This window comes from Myotis myotis, unplaced genomic scaffold, assembly GCF_014108235.1.
Source record: "Myotis myotis isolate mMyoMyo1 unplaced genomic scaffold, mMyoMyo1.p scaffold_m19_p_6, whole genome shotgun sequence".
NCBI lineage: Eukaryota > Metazoa > Chordata > Mammalia > Chiroptera > Vespertilionidae > Myotis > Myotis myotis.
In genome coordinates this window covers 2,241,685-2,259,921 of record NW_023416368.1, presented here as the reverse complement: position 1 = coordinate 2,259,921, position 18,237 = coordinate 2,241,685, and the positions used below count along the sequence as shown (strand labels likewise).

The following is an 18,237-nucleotide window of genomic DNA, read 5'->3' as shown; positions in this document are numbered from 1 at the left end:
AAGCCACCGAGAGGGAGGGAAGAGAATCCGGCCAGAAGGTGCCGTGGGTCCCAGAGACAGACAGCAGAGGCTGCCTGCCGGGAGGGGCTGCGGGTGCCCGCGCTCGGGGAGCAGGTGGGAGGGCTTTATCTCACCTCCTGCTCCCACTCGCCCTCCGCAGAGCGCAGAGCAGGGGCTCAGGGTTAGGCGGACAAGGGTTGATCCCCAGTCCCAGGTGGCTGGCGGGGCGGAGTTACAAAGAGGATTAAAGGGGATACTAACTCTCAGCAATGATGTCGGGCTCCTTGGGCCGTCCTGCAAGTTAGCGACTGTCACCCCTACTTTATAAGCAGGAAGCTGCTAAACGCAAGCAGGAAACTGAGGCTGCAGGGCTAAGCCCCTGGCCTAGGGCACCTAACTGGGTGCTGGTGGAGCCAGGCCCGGGTGGTGGAGTCCCAGGAAGGCTAACTTCAGAGCTTTCAACCACCGTCCAGCCTGGCCTGGCGGGGATGGGGGTGGGGGGTGGGGGGGGGGAGTCCTGGTGCCACCTCCAGGGGAGAGCGTGAGGGCTGGTTTACTTCCTGCGGCAGGGGCTGCAGGTCCCCTCCGGAGAGGAGGCACGGCCACCTACTCCCAGGAGTGGCGGGCAGGCTTGGGCGACAGGCCAGGCAGAACCTGGGACCCCAGCGCTAGCAGGAGGGGGCTTGTTCCCTGCCACCCTGGCGCCCACTTTGTCTCCTCCTGGGTGCACTCACAGGCCAACCCTAACTCCTGGTGCAGGAGCCAGGCCTTGGTTGCCATAACAACTGGATGCTGGCAGTAAAAATAGCAACCTGCGTCTCAGTCAACTTCTTTTGCTCTTGGAGAAAAATAGAATCCATCTCCAGGCTCGTGTTTCCTTTTGGGGGTCTCCTCTGGGCCCTGCCGAGCCCTCTGCCAAGGTGGCCAGAGCCGGGGAGGCCCCGGGGGAGCTGGAGAGGCCTGGCCCAAACCTGCGGCGCCTCCGCCGTCAGGAGCTCCGGCTCCGTGGACCCCGGGAAGGAGGGCCGCTGGAGGTTGGTCCTCTGGGGCGTTGACCTTTGCAAAGCCCGTGGGACCCTTTAGGGAATGGAGGCTGGGGGCCGAGGAGGGGGTGTGGCTGGCCCCGGGGCACGGGGTGTCCTGGGGGGCTGACAGTGAGGCCTGGGGTGGGGTGAGGTCCCAGCAGCTGCCAAGGAGGGCAGGGCGGGAGGAGGCTGGGAAGCACAGGGCTCGGCCTCATCGGCCTCTTGGACTCGGCTCCTGGGTCTGAGAGGCCCCGTGAGGGGAGCGCTGGGCTGCAGGGCAGGTCCCGGGAGGGTCCCTGGTCCCTCTCAGCCCCACTCTCCCTCCATCTGAGGGGACAGGAGGCACGGTCACCACAGCCATGAGCCTCGCCGTTCTTGACCGTGACTCCCCGTGAGAACACAGGTTCCCTCCAGCAGGACACAGTCTGCCCACGCGTGAGACCAGCTTCCGACCCACAGGACTCTGAGACCGTGGAGAGGGTCCCCCAAGGGAGCCCCCGGCCAGGTGCGGCTGCCGAGGACTTGACATGTGGGCCTGGGACCGGCCCTGCACCGTCCGTTCTATTGCATTTTACTAAAGGGGCTGGCGACAGGCTGGTGAGCCGCGGCTCCAGGAGGTGCGGGGCGCAATCTGGACCCAGGGCTCCGAGGGGCCCTTTGGGGTCGTCGCGCCTCAAAGAGACCTGGCGCTGGCGCTGGGGAAGCGCGAGCTACGGGTCCACTGGGGGCGGCCACGCCGGGCGGGCGGGCGCGCAGGGTGTCCCCGCTTCCAGCCCCGGGCCCCCGCCTTCTGATGAAAAGCTCCGCGCAGGGCAGAGCGGACCCGGGAGAGCAGCCCCCCGCCCCTCCCGCGCCGGTCCCCCACCTCCGGCGAGGGGTCCGCCCCGCACGGGGACGACGCCCAGGCGATTGGCCGGGAGCCCCCCGCCCGCCCCGCCTCCATCCGCTCGGGATTGGCGTCGGCGGCCCCGCGCCCCGCGCCCCGCGCCCCGCGCCCCGCGCCCCGCGCCCCGCGCCCCGCGCCCCGCGCCCCGCGCCCCGAGCCCCGCGCCCGCCCGTCTGCTGCGCCCGCCGCGCCGCGCCTCCCCGGGCCGCCCGGTGCGCGTCCTCCGAGCCGGGCTGGCCGCCGACGCCCGCGATGCTGCCCCGGCTCCCGGATTTCCAGGCGACCACCCTCGCCAGGTGAGCGGGCGGGGCGGGGTTCCCAGCGCCCGGCTCTGAGCCCCAGCTCCCGGTGAGCGAAGCGGGGAGGGTGAGTCCCCACCCGGGGCCCCGCGAGGATTGAGGGCGCTGATCCCCGGAAGCCCGGGCGCCGCGCGCAGAGGCATCGCCCCGGGTCCGCCCGCGGGTCTGTTCGCGAGGAAGGCGTGGCCCGCCCCTCCCCTCCCGCCGCCGCCTCTGTGCCCCCGCCCCGCCCCCTCCGAGCAGGCGGGGAAACTGAGGCTCAGGGCCCAGGCAGAGCTGCCTGTACGGGACGGCCTCTGCACGGGGTGAGCTCCAAGTCCCGGAGGCTCACTTCCTTCTCCGTAAATGGTGATGCCAGACACTCCCCGGGGATTGCTGAGCCGAGGGCAGCTCTGACTCCTAATTAAGGGGCACGGGGTGGGGGGCTCGGTTAGGAAGAGCTGGGGGGCTTGGGCTCACCTGAAAGCCGCGTGAAACCGTTCCTGAAGTTGCCCTTCAGCCCCAGGGGTGCCCGGAGGACAGGGGGTCCTGGGAATGCAGCCTGGGCCCCCACCCCCACCCCCGCCTTACTCATCCTGCCCTGCTCCTCCCCTCCTCCCCCTCTTCTCCTCCCCTCTTCTCCCCTCTTACCTTCCCCCCAGGTCTCCGCTCGCCTCCCGGCAGAGTGGCAGGAGGTGGCTTGGAGCCCTGCTGGCATCAGTGTGAGAGTCCCGTCCATGCGGCTCATGGTTGGGGGTCCCTGGGCCCTAAAGTTTCTAAGGTCCTGGTCACATTGAGCACAGCTGCCCCCAGAGGCTCCTGCGGCGGAGGAGTGGGCAGGGCAGGCGGGAGCAGGCGTCCTTCCCTCAGGCTCACGCTGCTTTCGGAGTTGGGGGGATTCTGAGTGTCTCCTTCATGAAGTTGGGGAGCGCCTGCGTGGGGACCGTGGCCGCGCAGAGGAAGGGCGTGAGGATGAGTCCCTGCCCATTTGCTCTGGGTCTGAAGGCGGGAGGGCTGGCTGCACCCATCCCGGGTCCTCAGGGCCCTGGTGCTGGTGTGAGGTGGGAGCCGGTGCGGTGCTGGACTGAAGGGGGGGAGCCCAGGGCTGGGGGGTGCGGTGCTGGCCTGAAGGGGGGGAGCCCAGGGCTGGAGGGTGCGGTGCTGGACTGAAGGGGGGGAGCCCAGGGCTGGGGGGTGCGGTGCTGGACTGAAGGGGGGGAGCCCAGGGCTGGAGGGTGCGGTGCTGGACTGAAGGGGGGGAGCCCAGGGCTGGGGGGTGCGGTGCTGGACTGAAGGGGGGGAGCCCAGGGCTGGGGGGTGCGGTGCTGGCCTGAAGAGGGGAGAGCCCAGGGCTGGAGGGTGTGGTGCTGGCCTGAAGAGGGGGGAGCCCAGGGCTGGGGGGTGCGGTGAGACGGGCAGGAGGCACCTGCTGTGTAACCTTCCGGAGGTGTCAGCCTCTGGGCCTTAGCTGGCGCCCTGGAAAGACTGGAAGTTGGCGTAAGTGACCGGTGGATGGGACACAGGTGCTGCCCCCTGGAGTGGACTAGCGCGCCCTGTGGGGCTGGGCGGGGCCCTGCGCTGCTCACTCCTGGCTGATGCAGCTTCCTGGTGGGGAGCCCAGGGAGGACGCGGGTGCATTGGTGAGAACCGTTTCCACTCCCTGGCCCTTACTCCTGTGCAGTCCACGGGTTAGTCCTTAACGGTTTCGTGATTGTGTGAATTTAATAGTTTAACCCAGTTCTGTCCAATAGAACAGCGGCTGGGGGAGGGGTGGCGGGAGGCGGGGCTCACAGAGGCGGGTGCCTTGGGGGGCTGCTGTGGGCCGAGCCCGCACAGAGGTTGGGGAAGCCATCCCAGCCAGGCCCCTTTCGAAGCAGGTCCCATGCATCACCCACCTCCCCTGAGCCGGCCTGCAGGGGGGACTCTTAATCCCTGTGGGCCTTCCCGCCTCCCACACGGCCACGTGACAATGGTACCACCTCGCTTTGCAGAGTGTAGCTCTCAGGCCACCACTAACATTTTTAAAAATGTATTTTTAAAATTGATTTCAGAGAGGAAGGGAGAGAAATAGAAACTTCAATGATGAGAGAGAATCATTGATCAGCTGCCTCCTGCATGCCCCCCACTGGGGGGGCGCGGAATTGAGCCTGCAACCTGGGCATGTGCCCTTGGCCGGAATTGAACCTGGGACCCTTTAGTCCGCAGGCCGATGCTCTATCCACTGAGCCAAACTGGCCAGGGCATTAACATTTTCTTTAATTTACATTCATAAGGGTTTTTAAAATTACAATTTTCCTTTTAATTCTTTGGACGTGCTCTTCAGGAGAGATTTCTGCCAGGATGGAAATGTATGTCTGTGGTCCCTGTGAGCCGGTTACTTAGCTTCCCTGGGCGCTGGGCCTCCCGGCTCCCTGATGTCCCGTGGGACCAGGTGCGATGCTTACAGAGTTGGAGGAAGTCTGAGTGAGGCCAAGACCCGGCAGACCCCGGTCCTCCCAGATCCCGGTCCTCCCAGACCCCGGTCCTCCCAGACCCCGGTCCCCACAGACCCCGGTCCTCCCAGACCCTGGTCCTCCCAGACCCCGGTCCCCACAGATCCCGGTCCTCCCAGACCCCGGTCCTCCCAGACCCCGGTCCCCACAGATCCCGGTCCCCACAGATCCCGGTCCTCCCAGACCCTGGTCCTCCCAGACCTTGGTCCTCCCAGACCCCGGTCCTCCCAGACCCCGGTCCCCACAGACCCCGGTCCTCCCAGACCCTGGTCCTCCCAGACCCTGGTCCTCCCAGACCCCGGTCCCTACATCCCGGTCCTCCCAGACCCAGGTCCTCCCAGACCTTGGTCCTCCCAGACCCTGGTCCCCACAGACCCCGGTCCTCCCAGACCCCGGTCCTCCCTGACCCAGGTCCTCCCAGACCCTGGTCCTCCCAGACCCCGGTCCCCACAGATCCTGGTCCTCCCAGACCCCGGTCCCCACAGATCCTGGTCCTCCCAGACCCCGGTCCCCACAGATCCTGGTCCTCCCAGACCCTGGTCCTCCCAGACTCCGGTCCCCACAGATCCTGGTCCTCCCAGACCCAGGTCCTCCCAGACCTTGGTCCTCCCAGACCCCGGTCCCCACAGACCCCGGTCCACCCAGACCCCGGTCCCCACAGACCCCGGTCCTCCCAGACCCTGGTTCTCCCAGACCCCGGTCCCCACAGACCCCGGTCCTCCCAGACCCTGGTCCTCCCAGACCCTGGTCCTCCCAGACCCCGGTCCCCCCAGACCCCGGTCCTCCCAGACCCTGGTCCCCACAGACCCCGGTCCTCCCAGACCCTGGTCCTCCCAGACCTTGGTCCTCCCAGACCCCGGTCCCCACAGACCCCGGTCCTCCCAGACCCTGGTCCTCCCAGACCCTGGTCCTCCCAGACCCCGGTCCCCACAGACCCCGGTCCTCCCAGACCCTGGTCCTCCCAGACCCAGGTCCTCCCAGACCCTGGTCCCCACAGACCCCGGTCCTCCCAGACCCCGGTCCTCCCTGACCCAGGTCCTCCCAGACCCTGGTCCTCCCAGACCCCGGTCCCCACAGATCCTGGTCCTCCCAGACCCCGGTCCCCACAGATCCTGGTCCTCCCAGACCCCGGTCCCCACAGATCCTGGTCCTCCCAGACCCTGGTCCTCCCAGACCCCGGTCCCCACAGACCCCGGTCCTCCCAGACCCTGGTCCTCCCAGACCCTGGTCCTCCCAGACCCTGGTCCCCACAGACCCCGGTCCTCCCAGACCCCGGTCCCCACAGACCCCGGTCCTCCCAGACCCTGGTCCTCCCAGACCTTGGTCCTCCCAGACCCCGGTCCCCACAGACCCCGGTCCTCCCAGACCCTGGTCCTCCCAGACCCTGGTCCTCCCAGACCCCGGTCCCCACAGACCCCGGTCCTCCCAGACCCTGGTCCTCCCAGACCCTGGTCCTCCCAGACCCTGGTCCCCACAGACCCCGGTCCTCCCAGACCCCGGTCCTCCCTGACCCAGGTCCTCCCAGACCCTGGTCCTCCCAGACCCCGGTCCCCACAGATCCTGGTCCTCCCAGACCCCGGTCCCCACAGATCCTGGTCCTCCCAGACCCAGGTCCCCACAGATCCTGGTCCTCCCAGACCCTGGTCCTCCCAGACCCCGGTCCCCACAGATCCTGGTCCTCCCAGACCCTGGTCCTCCCAGACCCCGGTCCCCACAGATCCCGGTCCTCCCAGACCCAGGTCCTCCCAGACCTTGGTCCTCCCAGACCCTGGTCCTCCCAGACCCCGGTCCCCACAGATCCCGGTCCCCACAGATCCCGGTCCTCCCAGACCCTGGTCCTCCCAGACCCTGGTCCTCCCAGACCCCGGTCCCCACAGATCCCGGTCCCCGCAGACCCCGGGACTTGGCTCATACCAAGAGGGACTGGGGCTCAGTACCTGCACCCTCAGGTCCCACTTTCAGGGACCCTCCTACAGCTCTGTCACCAGAGGCGGGGGCACTGGGAGCCAGGAGGCGCTGGGAGGACCCTGGCTCTGATTTTGATAATGACTGTTCCGCTGACGTCCTCAGTTGGGTCCAAGCAGGAGGGGCCGTGGGGATGGTTGGGGCTCTGGTTGTCCGAGGTCAACCAAGGAACGTTCGCTCCCTCACCGGGACCCCTGGCTGCACCGAATCCAAGCCGCATCCCACCCGCTCCTATGGAGTCTAACCCGCATCCCACCCGCTCCTTACGGAGCCGCAGTCCAGTCTCCGCGGCCCAGGAGCGTCAGGCGCCGGGGCACAGGGCTGGCCAGCACCACTTCCCGCCTCCCCGCGCTCCGTCCTGGTGAGGAGCAGCCCCGGGAGAGCGCTGCCTGTGGAAGCTCAGGGGCTTGCGCCCGGGTGAGGGTGGGGTGAGGGTGTGCGGGGCAGAAATGTGCGCAACGCGGAAGGCACGCTTCCCCGGGGACTGTTGGGAGGACGATGTGAGACATTTGCGTGGACTGGCCGCAGGGCTGCCCAGTGATGGCTGGCCTGTGCGGCGGCAGGTGCAGGAGACAGGAAGTGGGTTACCCAGGAGCCCGTCAGCAGCAGTGCAGACACGCACCCTTGGGTGCACAGTCCCCCCTCCGGTGTCCGAGCCCCCCACGCCGTAGGTCCTGTCCCTCTGCTCCCCACTCCCCAGCCAGGCCGCTTGGAGCAGGGGCGGGCGGGCTGTTCAAACCCCTGGGTCCCCAGCCAGGCCGCTTGGAGCAGGGGCGGGCGGGCGGGCTGTTCAAACCCCTGGGTCCCCAGGCTGGCCGCTGCTGGGACACGCACAGGGGCGAGCTGGTCAGTCCCGCAGGGCGCACACCTGTGGGGTGCCTGTCACGTGCAGCACGGCGGTGCCCGGGTTCCTCGGCCCTGGCGCCGTCCCCCGTGGCCCTCCCCACCCCTTGCTCAGTTTCCCCTTCTCTCTCCTGGGGTTTTGATTTCAGTTCTGAGGCGGCACCGGTCCAGGCGCTGTGGTTCCGCGGTTCTGTTTCCCAAGGCCGGAGCCAAGTTGCTGCCTGCCTTCCCGGAGCCCGGGTTCATGAATGACACAAAGAGCCCGGGGCCAGCCTGCAGAGGGGAGGCTGGGCGCTGGGGCCACTCGCCCTGGGCTGCCCTCGCCTCGGGAGACAGACCGACAGACAGACCCCCTTTGTACGCTGGACAAATCTCTGTGGGTCCTCTGTTCTGGGGACTCGGCTGCCACCACCAGGCACCGGCCCAGCCGGAAGGAGTGGCCGCAGCCTCCCCGGGCCTGGCTCCTCTCGGACAGGAGGCCGGCTTCTCCCTGGGGGCTCCGGCCCGCGGCCCAGGCCAGAAGGGCAGGGAGAGACTGCAGGTCCGAGGCCGGGCCTGGCTGCTGGTGCTCAGCCCAGGCGGGAGGGAGGCCCTGGGGGTGTGGACAGGCGGGGTCAGCAGATGGGCCCCGCCTGGGGCAGAGGGGCTGTGGGCCAGGGCAGTGGTTTGGAGAGCACTGTACAGCCCTGCTAGGGGCCGGTCTGCTCCGTCCGTCACCCTGTACGCCGGCCTGCGCCCAGGGAGGTGGCCTTCCCACCACAGCTCGCAGCTCGGCACCCTTGGGACCGGACGCTCGCTGCTGCCAGCGCCCGAAACCCTTCGAAGAAACCCCTTCACGTCCCCTTTAGTCCCCGCCCCGCTCCCAGGGGTAGACACGTCCCGACTTTATCCTCAAACCTCCTCTTCTGGAAATTTCTAGGCACAGAAAAAATAACATTGCCCCCTCCCCCGTCGCGCCCCCGGTGCCCCCTTTCACACCTTCTGCTTTTCCAAGTCAGCTGAGTGTGTGACCTTGGGCCGACACTTGTCCTGGCTGGACCCAGCCATGTCTTGGGAGCCTGTCGATTCCAGAAATTCCGGAGGGTTTTGAGGGCTGGACTGTGCCCACATGTCATCTGGAGGCTGCACGACGTCATCGATGCTCGAGAGGATGGACTAATTGCGACTTCATCCATACTCCGAGAGGATGGACTAATTGCGACGTCATCCATACTCCGAGAGGATGGAGTAATTGCGACTTCATCCATACTCCGAGAGGATGGACTAATTGCGACGTCATCCATACTCCGAGAGGATGGACTAATTGCGATGTCATCCATACTCCGAGAGGATGGACTAATTGCGACGTCATCCATACTCCGAGAGGATGGACTAATTGCGACGTCATCCATACTCCGAGAGGATGGAGTAATTGCGACGTCATCCATACTCCGAGAGGATGAATTATTGGCTTCTTTGCCGGAGTCACCCGAGCACGGCTGGCCCTGCACTGGGACCGGAAGACGAAGACGCGTCAGGCCTGGCCCGTGTGCAGTGCAGGGGCGGAGGCAGACCCTGAACACCCCGGACACACCGCGTGCCTTGTGAGGGGGTCCCGCAGGCACTTGGGGGAGGCCGGGGGAGGGCCAGGGCCGAGGCCGCTCCACGGAGGAAGGAGGGGAGAGAAGGCAGCTGCCGCCCGGTGTGCATGGGGGGGGGGGGTGAGGGCAGGGATCAGGGAAGCTCAGAGGGGGGCCTTTCGACCTGCGTCCTGAAGGCTGATAGTTCCCGGCTGAGAGAGGGAAAGGGACGTCTACACAGAAGAACCGATGGTGGAAGGCTCAGGCCCCCCTCCCCCCGGACTCCGGATCTTCCAGCCCACGCAGGAGCAGCCCGGCATCTTTGCTCTTGGCCTTGTGCTCGGGGTCCTCCTGGGCTTGTGCCTAGGGGACCTGGGAGTCTTCGTGTGGACCTTCCAGGGTGGGAGGGACTGACAAGACAGGGTTCAGGGGGCGGGGTATGGGCCACCTGTGGTCAGGGCTGCACTGAGCACTAGCCAGTGAGGCAGTATTTCAGGAGCTGGGATGGGGCCCTGTGCCTTCCCTTCCTTGGCCTCCAGGCCCACCAGCAGCCCTCCACCCTGGAGAGGTGCCCGGGTATATTATACTAGAGTGTAAAAGGCTGCCGCAGAACCCTCCCATCAGGACCACAGACAGGGCCGCAGAGGCAGTGGGAGGTCTGCGTGCCAGGCTTCGCCCCACCACTTCCTGGTTCGTGTTTAACGTCTGCATTCCTGCGTGAAGTGAGATGCACTCTCAGCCCTGCCCACTGTACAGCGTCGTCACCAGGTTCGAGGGTCGGCAAGGAGGCGGCCAGGGAAGGCATCCGGAGACTCTGAAGCCAGGGTGGCTCCTCGTGCCCACCCTGTGCCCACGGCAGACACGGCTGGTTCATCCACGTTCCTTCCTGACAGGCCTGGACTCACACGCAGAGTCCTTGGCCGCACAGCGCGCCCGGCAGCCTCTACCACCCCACCCAGGCGCCGTGCGGGTTGAATCCTGTTTGCGGGCCTGCTGAGCCCGGTGCTCATCCCGTGCCCCTGGGGTCCTGTGTGAATAGCATCCTATTGTGTGGATGGACCAAGGTTTGTCAATCCATCCATCTCTTTCCAGGTGATTCTTTAAAAAAAAATTTTTTTTTAATTGATTTCTTCGAGGAAAAGAGAGGGAGAGAGGAAGCTAGAAACATCAATGACAAGAGAGAATAATCAACTGCCTCTCGCACCCTCCCCACGGGGGATCGAGCCCCCAGCCCGGACAAGTGCCCTAACCAGGAATCGAACTGTGACCTCCTGGTTCATAGGTCGATGCTCAACCCCTGAACCTCACCAGCCGGCGCCAGGTGATTCTTAGTGAGGGGCCAAGATTGAGGACCGTTGGCCTAACTCCTGTAGCCTCATCTTCAGCGTGGAGGACAGCATCTACCGTGCCAGGTGGCGTGGGCTTTAAATGGGGCGCGCTACCCGAAGTACGCGGGTGGGTCAGAAGCAGAAAGAACGCGGCGCCTGGGCGCTTTGGGGGAGCTCTCCGGGGAGCGGTGAAAAGACCGCCCGTCCTTTGAGCACTGCTGTGTGCCAGGCACCCCTGTGTGGGCTTTTGAGCCATACGATCCCATGGTACCTGCAGGCGAGGTACTATTACATCTTTTTACATAGAAGGAAGCTGCAGCCCAGAGACGCACAGTAATTTTCCTGAGGTCACACAGCAGCGAGGTGACTGTGCAGCCCTGTCCCACCCAGCTGAGCCTTGTTCCAAAGCCCCTGCCTCCCCAGTCCAGGGGGGACTCCCCTTCTGTGCTGCCTGCCTGCCGGCATCTGGCTCCTCCACGCGGAGCCGCCCTTCCACCCCCATCAAACGCCGTGGCCGCGTGGTCATCTAGTGCGCAGGCTGGCCACAGGACGGCGCCCTGTTCTCCAGAGAGGAGGCGGGAAGGCCCTGTCCCTCCTTGCGGGTACCTGGCGTCGGCCCCTTTAGGAGACGTTCCCAAAGTCTCAGGCCACCTCTGGCCGCCAGCTCAGCTGGAGAACATTCTGCATTTGTCTGTGCATTTCAGCTGTGCAGAGGGCCCCCCTGTCCCTGCCGGGCGGATAGGCAGGCCGTTATGCGTGCGCACAGTGGCATATTCCCACAGTGAAGGGAGGGGACCGCGGACACAGGTCCACGAACCTCGCCCACAGGGAGCCACGGCAGGAGCCACGGCAGGAGCCACGGCAGGAGGGAGGGTGGAGAGTGGCCAGGCTGGCAGCGTTACCGCGAGGAGGCCCGTTTCCTCACTGTAGAAAACACGTTTGCCTTCAACACGTTTTGAATAGGAAAATAAGAAAACCCCCTTGGGGCATTCAGAGCGTTTCCTTTCTCCTAAGAATGCACTTGGACTTGGTATAATAAATCCTCTTTAGACGTTAAAAAAAAAAGGGCTTCGGACTCCGTTTCCCGTGGGACCTTCTGGAAACGCGACGCTGTGGGGACAGAGAACAGGGCTGGGGAGGACTGGGGACCAGGGGACACGAGGGCGTTGGGGGCGATGAAGGATCCTGAGGGGTGACGGCTACACGACCCTCTACATTTGCCAAACCCATGCAACTGTAGCAAAGAAAGAAAAAGAAGTTTATGTAAATTAGAAGGAAAATGAAAACAAAAATGAATTCACTGTCCTCTTAAAACGCCTGCGCAGAGTTCACGGAGAGAGCCCAGGCCGGGGCGAAGGAGCGGAGCCGGCGCCGTGGGCTGTGGGAACCGGGTTCTTGGGCATCTGCCCGGCCCGGCCCTGTCTCCCGGCCTGGCTTCCTCTCGCCGCCTTTGTCACTCTGGGGCATTCGGTAGCTGCCACCGCACAGGGTGGGGTGGGGCGGGGGACAAGGGAAGTTTTGTGGGGCCCAGAAATAAAGGAGTAGCTGCCCAGCCATCCTGGGTTGCCACGGCAACCGCATCATCACCCTCGAACCGGGTGGCTGGCACGCTGGGGGCTTGGATGGTGTTTGTTAAAGGGCCAGACGGAGAGAGGACAGCCGGGCCGGGCCGGGTAACGGCATGAGCCCCGCTCCCGCGGGAGAAAGGCCTCGGCTCCGGCCCAGCCCGGTCAGCCAGCAGGTGTCCATCGGCGCCGTCCGGGGGCTCGGGGCGGAATCTACCCGTGTGAACACTGGGTGTGCGTGTGTTCGTGTCGCTAGGGCTTCGGTAACAGATGACCGCACGCACTTAAGTGGCTTAAAACAGCAACTTCAGCCCTGGCCTGTTTGGCTCAGTGGATAGAGCATCGGCCTGCGGACTGGAGTTCCGGGTTCGAGTCCAGTCAAGGGCACATGCCCGGGTTGCAGGCTCGATTCCCAGTGTGGGGTGTGCAGGAGGCGGCCCATCAATGATTCTCTCTCATCATTGATGTTTCTCTCTCTCTCTCTCCCTCTCCCTCTCCCTCTCCCTCTCCCTCTCCCTCTCCCTCTCCCTCTCCCTCTCCTCCCCTTCCTCTCTGAAGTCAATAAAAACATATTAAAACAAAACAAGAACAGAACTTCGTTCCCCGGCTCTGGAGGGCAGAGAGCAGGGTGTGGGCAGCCGGGTCCCGGGAGGCGCTAGCGAGTCCGCAGGGCTGTCTCCCAGCTTCTGGCGGGCCCGCCACCTGGGCATTCATTCCTTGGCTGTGGAAGAATCATGCCAATCTCTGCCCCGACATCAGTGGCCCCTGGCTCTGTGTCTCCCTCTTTTATGAGGATCCAGTCCCACCGGAGCAGGGCCCGCCCCCTGCAGTGACCTCTTCTTCGTGAATCACACCTGCAGCAGCTCTGAGGCCGCGTGGGGCCGCACTCTCGGGCTCCGGGGGTTCAGGCTGCGACGTCGGAGTTTTAGGGGACACTACCCGCCGTATGGCACTAGTTTTGTTGTCAGGACGTGTCATTTACTGAGCCGGCTGTGGCCACGGACGTCCTCCGGGGTCGCAGTGAAGAAGGTGGGCTGGTGGGCTGGTGGCTTTGGTTTCTGAGGAGTCTGTGCTTCTGTGGGCTCCCCACTTCCAGGGGTGGGTCCCCCACCTTCTCTGTGACCATAAGCCCAGTGTTTAATCCGCCCCCGCATGGTGCTCGGACCGTGGGAGAAAGAGCACTCTGTCTGTCCTTCCTCTGAGCTCCGAGAGCACCCACCAGCACCCGCACATGGTAGGTGCTCAACTAACGCTCCCCGGGCGAGTGTGGAAAATACTCCACAAACTCAGTTAGCTGGACTACCGTGACGCCTGCGTACAGAATGGAGGCTCCGTGCACTGTGCTGGCATGGCCCCCGCATACAGAAGGTGCTCGATAGATGCTCCGTGCACTGTGCTGGCATGGCCTCAGCATACAGAAGGTGCTCGATAAATGCTCTGTGCACTGTGCTGGCATGGCCCCCGCATACAGAAGGCTCGATAAATGCTTTGTATACATAAGGTGCTCAATACGTGCTCTGTGCACTGCCCTGCATCGAGGCCCGTGTTCTGAGCCCTGCACTCATTTCCATTTTTGTGGGTCTTCACAGTAGTGACGGGTCTCGGGGGAGGTTTTGGTGCTGCGGTTCCCATTGGTAGGCAGTGCGGGAGCCTCACCCACGAGGACCAGGTTGGAGGTGGCTTCCTGGGGGATGGTCCCCTGGGAAGGGCTGGACGGGTGGGGCATGAGCTGTCTCCCCGGAGGTGGTCACGTGGGCATGTCACCCTTCGTCAGGCGTGCCCTTGGGGAGCTGTACTGTGTGTCAGTGACAGTAAAGAACAGCAGCACCCCGACCTTCAGCCACATTCTGTAACTCCCCGGGGATCAGGCGTTGGATAGTACAAGACATGTGATAGGGAGAGATTGGGGGCGCGGGGAGTGGGACCCTCTCTTCCCACCGCAGGGGCCGAGCTCCAGGAAGGTGCCTCTCCTTCCAGGTTCATGAACCACTGGGTGCCCGCCCACAAGAGGTACCAGCCCACGGAGTACGAGCATGCGGCCAACTGTGCCACCCACGCTGTGAGTGGGCCCCCCGGGCGGGGCTGAGAGCTGAGGGGCACCTCCAGGTCGGGGTGGGGAGGCACTGTGTCTCTGGCCCACGCGATGCCCACACGATGGCCCACGGCCTGCTCCTCATGCCCCCGTGGCCCCAGGAGGGTGAGCCATGGCGCTGAGCCGGCCTCTGCCTGGGCCTCTCCCGGGAAATGGCCATCACCAAGGCCTGGAGGACCAGGGTTTCCGTGGACATGGTGGGGACCGCATGTGTGACGAGGCGGAGGCGGCGGCTAGGGGGCGCCTGGGGACCTCGGGCCGGCGACCTGGATGCGGAGCAGAGGGAGCGGCCGGAGCTGCCCCTGGAGGCGGGGCCCCCGCTGCCTGTTCCCAGGGCTGCCGTCCAGTGTGAGCCACTGGCCTCCGGTGGCTGTGGACATTGACACTGAAATCAGTCTAATGAATAAAATGTAAAATTCCTTGCCCAGCCCTGGCCGGTTTGGCTCAGTGGATAGAGCGTTGGCCTGCGGACTGAAGGGTCCCAGGTTCGATTCTCCATAAAATATATTTTTTAAAAATTCCTTTTCCCAGTGGCACAAGTCACGTTTACTAGAAAATGCCCCGCAGCCACCCGTGCCTGGCGGTCCCCACTCTGGACGCGCAGGTTAGGGTGTCCCCACCGCGGGCAGGAGAGCGGGAGGGAGGGAGGGTTCCGGCCACCGGAACCACGAGCCAGCACTGCCTGCACCCCCGCTTCCAGCTCTGGATCATCCCCAGCTTCCTCGGCAGCTCCAACCTCTACCTCCTGTCGGACGACGCCTGGGAGACCGTTTCCGCCTGGATCTACGGCCTGGGCCTGTGCGGGCTCTTCGTGGTGTCCACCGTGGTCACACGGTCTCCCGGAAGAAGCGCCACCTCAGGTACCCAGCCGCCCGCGGGAGGGCCTGCCGCGCAGGGACCTGGCCGAGGGGGGTGGGAGGCGGGGTTCCCTCGGGGATGCTGCCAACAGCTGTTTGCTGGGCGCTTCCTGCCCTGCACGTAGGCACCCACCCAGCGCTCACAGCCGCCTGCGATGGTCGCTGATGCCCCCCTGTTACAGAGGCGGGGACTGAGCCCCGAGCAGGGAGGGGACTTGGTCAGGGTCACAGCCCCTAAGCGCTGGCCTGGGATTCGAACCCAGGCCTTCTGGCCCCAGAGCCTGGGCACGAAACCACAAAGCCAGAATCCAGAGGGTCTTTAGGGGGCACAGAGTTTATTTTATTTTTTAAATAAATTTTTATTGACTTCAGAGGGGGAGAAAGAGAGAGGGAGAGAGAGAAACATCGATGATGAGAGAGAACCCCTGATCTGCTGCCTCCTGCATGCCCTCTAGTGGGGACCGAGCCCAGGCATGTGCCCTGGACCGGAATCGAACCCGGGACCCTTCAGTCCACAGGCTGACACTCTATCCACTGAGCCAAGCCAGCCAGGGCGGGGCGCAGAGTTTAATAGTTTTGCATTTTAGCCACAGAATTCTTTCCTTACTTGCAATCTCCTGAAAGCCCAGGATGTACGATAGAAACGCAGAGGGGAGGGGAGGAGGGTCCTCGGAGGGACCTGGCGGCCCCAGCTAACCCCAGTGGTAGGGAGCCTGGCCTGAAAGCCTGGTCGCGGGGAGACGGAGGCCGAGGCCGAGTGGGTGGCTGGACAGACGGGGCCCCGGCCAGGCCCTCGCTGGGCCAGCGCTGCCCGGCTGCGGGGTGACGCCGCCTTCTCTGCCCAGGATGGTGGAGCGCTGCCTGCACATGTGTGACCGCATGGTCATCTACTTCTTCATAGCGGCCTCCTACGCGCCCTGGTGAGTGCCCTGCGGCCACGCGCGGGGTGGGCTGGCTCCCTTCCTGTCCTTGTTCGAATCGCTCTGTGTTTGGCGGGCACCACGCTGACGGCACAGACAGCGCGCGGCCGCCCCTCCCCCGCTCTAGTGCCAGCTCCCCTGTGTGTCCAGCTGTTTCCCGCATGAAACGGCCAGTGTGTGCAAACAGGTGCCTATGTGACTGTCCATGCAGACAGTGCATACACACGCACACACGCGTGCACACTTAGAGTTTATAAGTGAACGTTTACAGCACTTTTCTCCGACCGTAACACGGCAGGAAGGATGCTGTGCCGACTGCCCCGCAGGTTGCGTTCCTTCTCCTAGCTCAGTGGTTGGCAAACTCTTTAGTCAACAGAGCCAATTATCAACAGTACAACGATTGAAATTTCTTTTGAGAGCCACATTTTTTAAACAAACTATATAGGTAGGTACATTGTTATTAACTTAATCAGGGTACTCCTAACTGGCCTTCGCTAAAAATGTCCTCAGTCTGCTGGAGGTGCGTTCGCTGAGGTCGAGCCCTTCCAACTCTCCCGTCCACACTCGTCTTGTTTACTTGTTCCGTCCATCTCCTTCCGTTCATCCTCTCTCTATGTCCACCCCCCACGTCTTCTAACGCCACTTCTTCAAAATAGACTCGCCCAGGCCGGAAACCGACTTCTGCGCATGTTCCACGAAGTTTCAATCGCACTGTCCGTGCACGCCCGCACGTGGTATTTTGTGGAAGAGCCACACTCAAGGGGCCAAAGAGCCGCATGTGGCTTGCGAGCCGCGGTTTGCCGACCACTGTCCTAGCGCATCGCTGGGACATCTGTCCACGCACGCACATCAAAGAGGTCGCTTTTCACAGCAGCGTGCTGTGCTCTGGTCGCTTGCGTTTATGGGTGTCTATCACATCGGGACACTCCATTCCTGCTATCGTAAAGAGTGCCACCTCGACTGTCCTTTTTTATTTTTATTTTTAAAAATATATCTTATTGATTTTTTACAGAGAGGAAGGGAGAGGGATAGAGAGTTAGGAACATCAGTGAGAGAGAAACATCGATCAGCTGCCTCCTGCACACTCCCTACTGGGGATGTGCCCGCAACCAAGGTACATGCCCTTGACCGGAATTGAACCTGGGACCCTTGAGTCCGCAGACTGACGCTCTATCCACTGAGCCAAACTGGTTAGGACTCGACTGCCCTTTTTAAAAAAATACATCTATATTATAAACGGCCTGTGGCCCTAACGCCGTAACGATCGGACTCACCAGGAGGTACACTGATGGGTCCCATGGCACCAGCAGCCGGGACTATATATGTATATAGTATGTATATATATATTTATTGATTTCAGAGAGGAAGGGAGAAGGAGAGAGATAGAAACATCAATTGTGAGAGAATCATTGATCGGCTGCCTCCTGCATGCTCCCGACAGGGGATGGAACCCACAACCCGGGCATGTGCCCTGACTGGGAATTGAACCGTGACCTGGTTCACAGGTCTATGCTCAACCCCTGAGCCACGCCGGCCGGGCATGACTGTCCTTGTTTGTGTACCATTGAGCCCCTGTGTGCGGACCTGTTGGCTGAATGTGATGAGGTTGCTCAGAGGCGACCTCTTGTGACTTCGGACAGCAGCTTCAGACGTCCAGCCCACCCTTGCGGGATAAATGCCGAGACTCACGCAGGCTTCTGGGCGGCAGGGAGGGGCCCGGTCATCTGTGGCCTGTTTGCCAGCGCACCCTCCCCAGAGTGTGCCCGGTTACACTCCCCCAGCACGTCACTCAGTGTTCGAAAGTTCTGGCACGAAGAAGCCCTGAGCGTCAGGCCACCCCGTGGGAGCCGGGGAGCCTGCAGGGCCTGTGCCGGGGTGGACCTTCCACTCACGTGTGCTGACCGTGCCTGCGTGGCTGGGCTGTGCTGGGGTCAGGACACTGAGGTTCTGTAGGTGGACGAGGGTCTGAGACAGGACGGTGGTACCCGGTGGGACGGGCCTGTGTGCACTCAGCCATGGGCGCTCAGAGGAGGCAGTGCGCTGGCGTGGGGGCCGCCGGAGGGCTGCCTGGAGGAGGGGGAGCCACAGAAAGGTTTGTTCCATTTTTGCCCCAGGAAGCTCTCTGTTTGGCTATTCCAAACCGGGCCTTCTGTCTCATTACATCAGCTAATAAATAGGTTTTGTTTGCACATACAGAGGCGATTGTTTTTTAAACACGTCTGATGGAGGGGTGCCGTTCCTGCTGTTTGTCTGTCTGTCTGTCCCGTCTGTCTGCCTGCCTGTTGGTGCACACAGACCTGCCCAGCCTGGGCTTCTCTCCTGAAAACCCGCAGGGTTTAGGCTGTCAGACGCCAGGGAGGCAGGCGGACGGAGACTTCTAGAAGCCTAGAAGGCCCTGGTGAGGAGTGCAGCGCGGGTGGGTGGGCG

At 63.5% G+C, this 18,237-nt stretch overlaps 1 protein-coding gene across 1 annotated transcript in view; it reads left to right on the top strand.

The window, feature by feature from the left end:
- Window positions 1-2,065: 2,065 nt before the first annotated feature.
- Window positions 2,066-18,237, top strand: part of MMD2 (monocyte to macrophage differentiation associated 2) — a 29,023-nt gene continuing 12,851 nt past the window's right edge. The window contains 5 exon segments of the mRNA XM_036315049.1: window positions 2,066-2,207; window positions 13,919-14,000; window positions 14,734-14,857; window positions 14,860-14,893; window positions 15,736-15,810. Of these exon segments, the coding sequence (XP_036170942.1) occupies window positions 2,164-2,207; window positions 13,919-14,000; window positions 14,734-14,857; window positions 14,860-14,893; window positions 15,736-15,810 (359 nt within the window). The 5' untranslated portion in view covers window positions 2,066-2,163.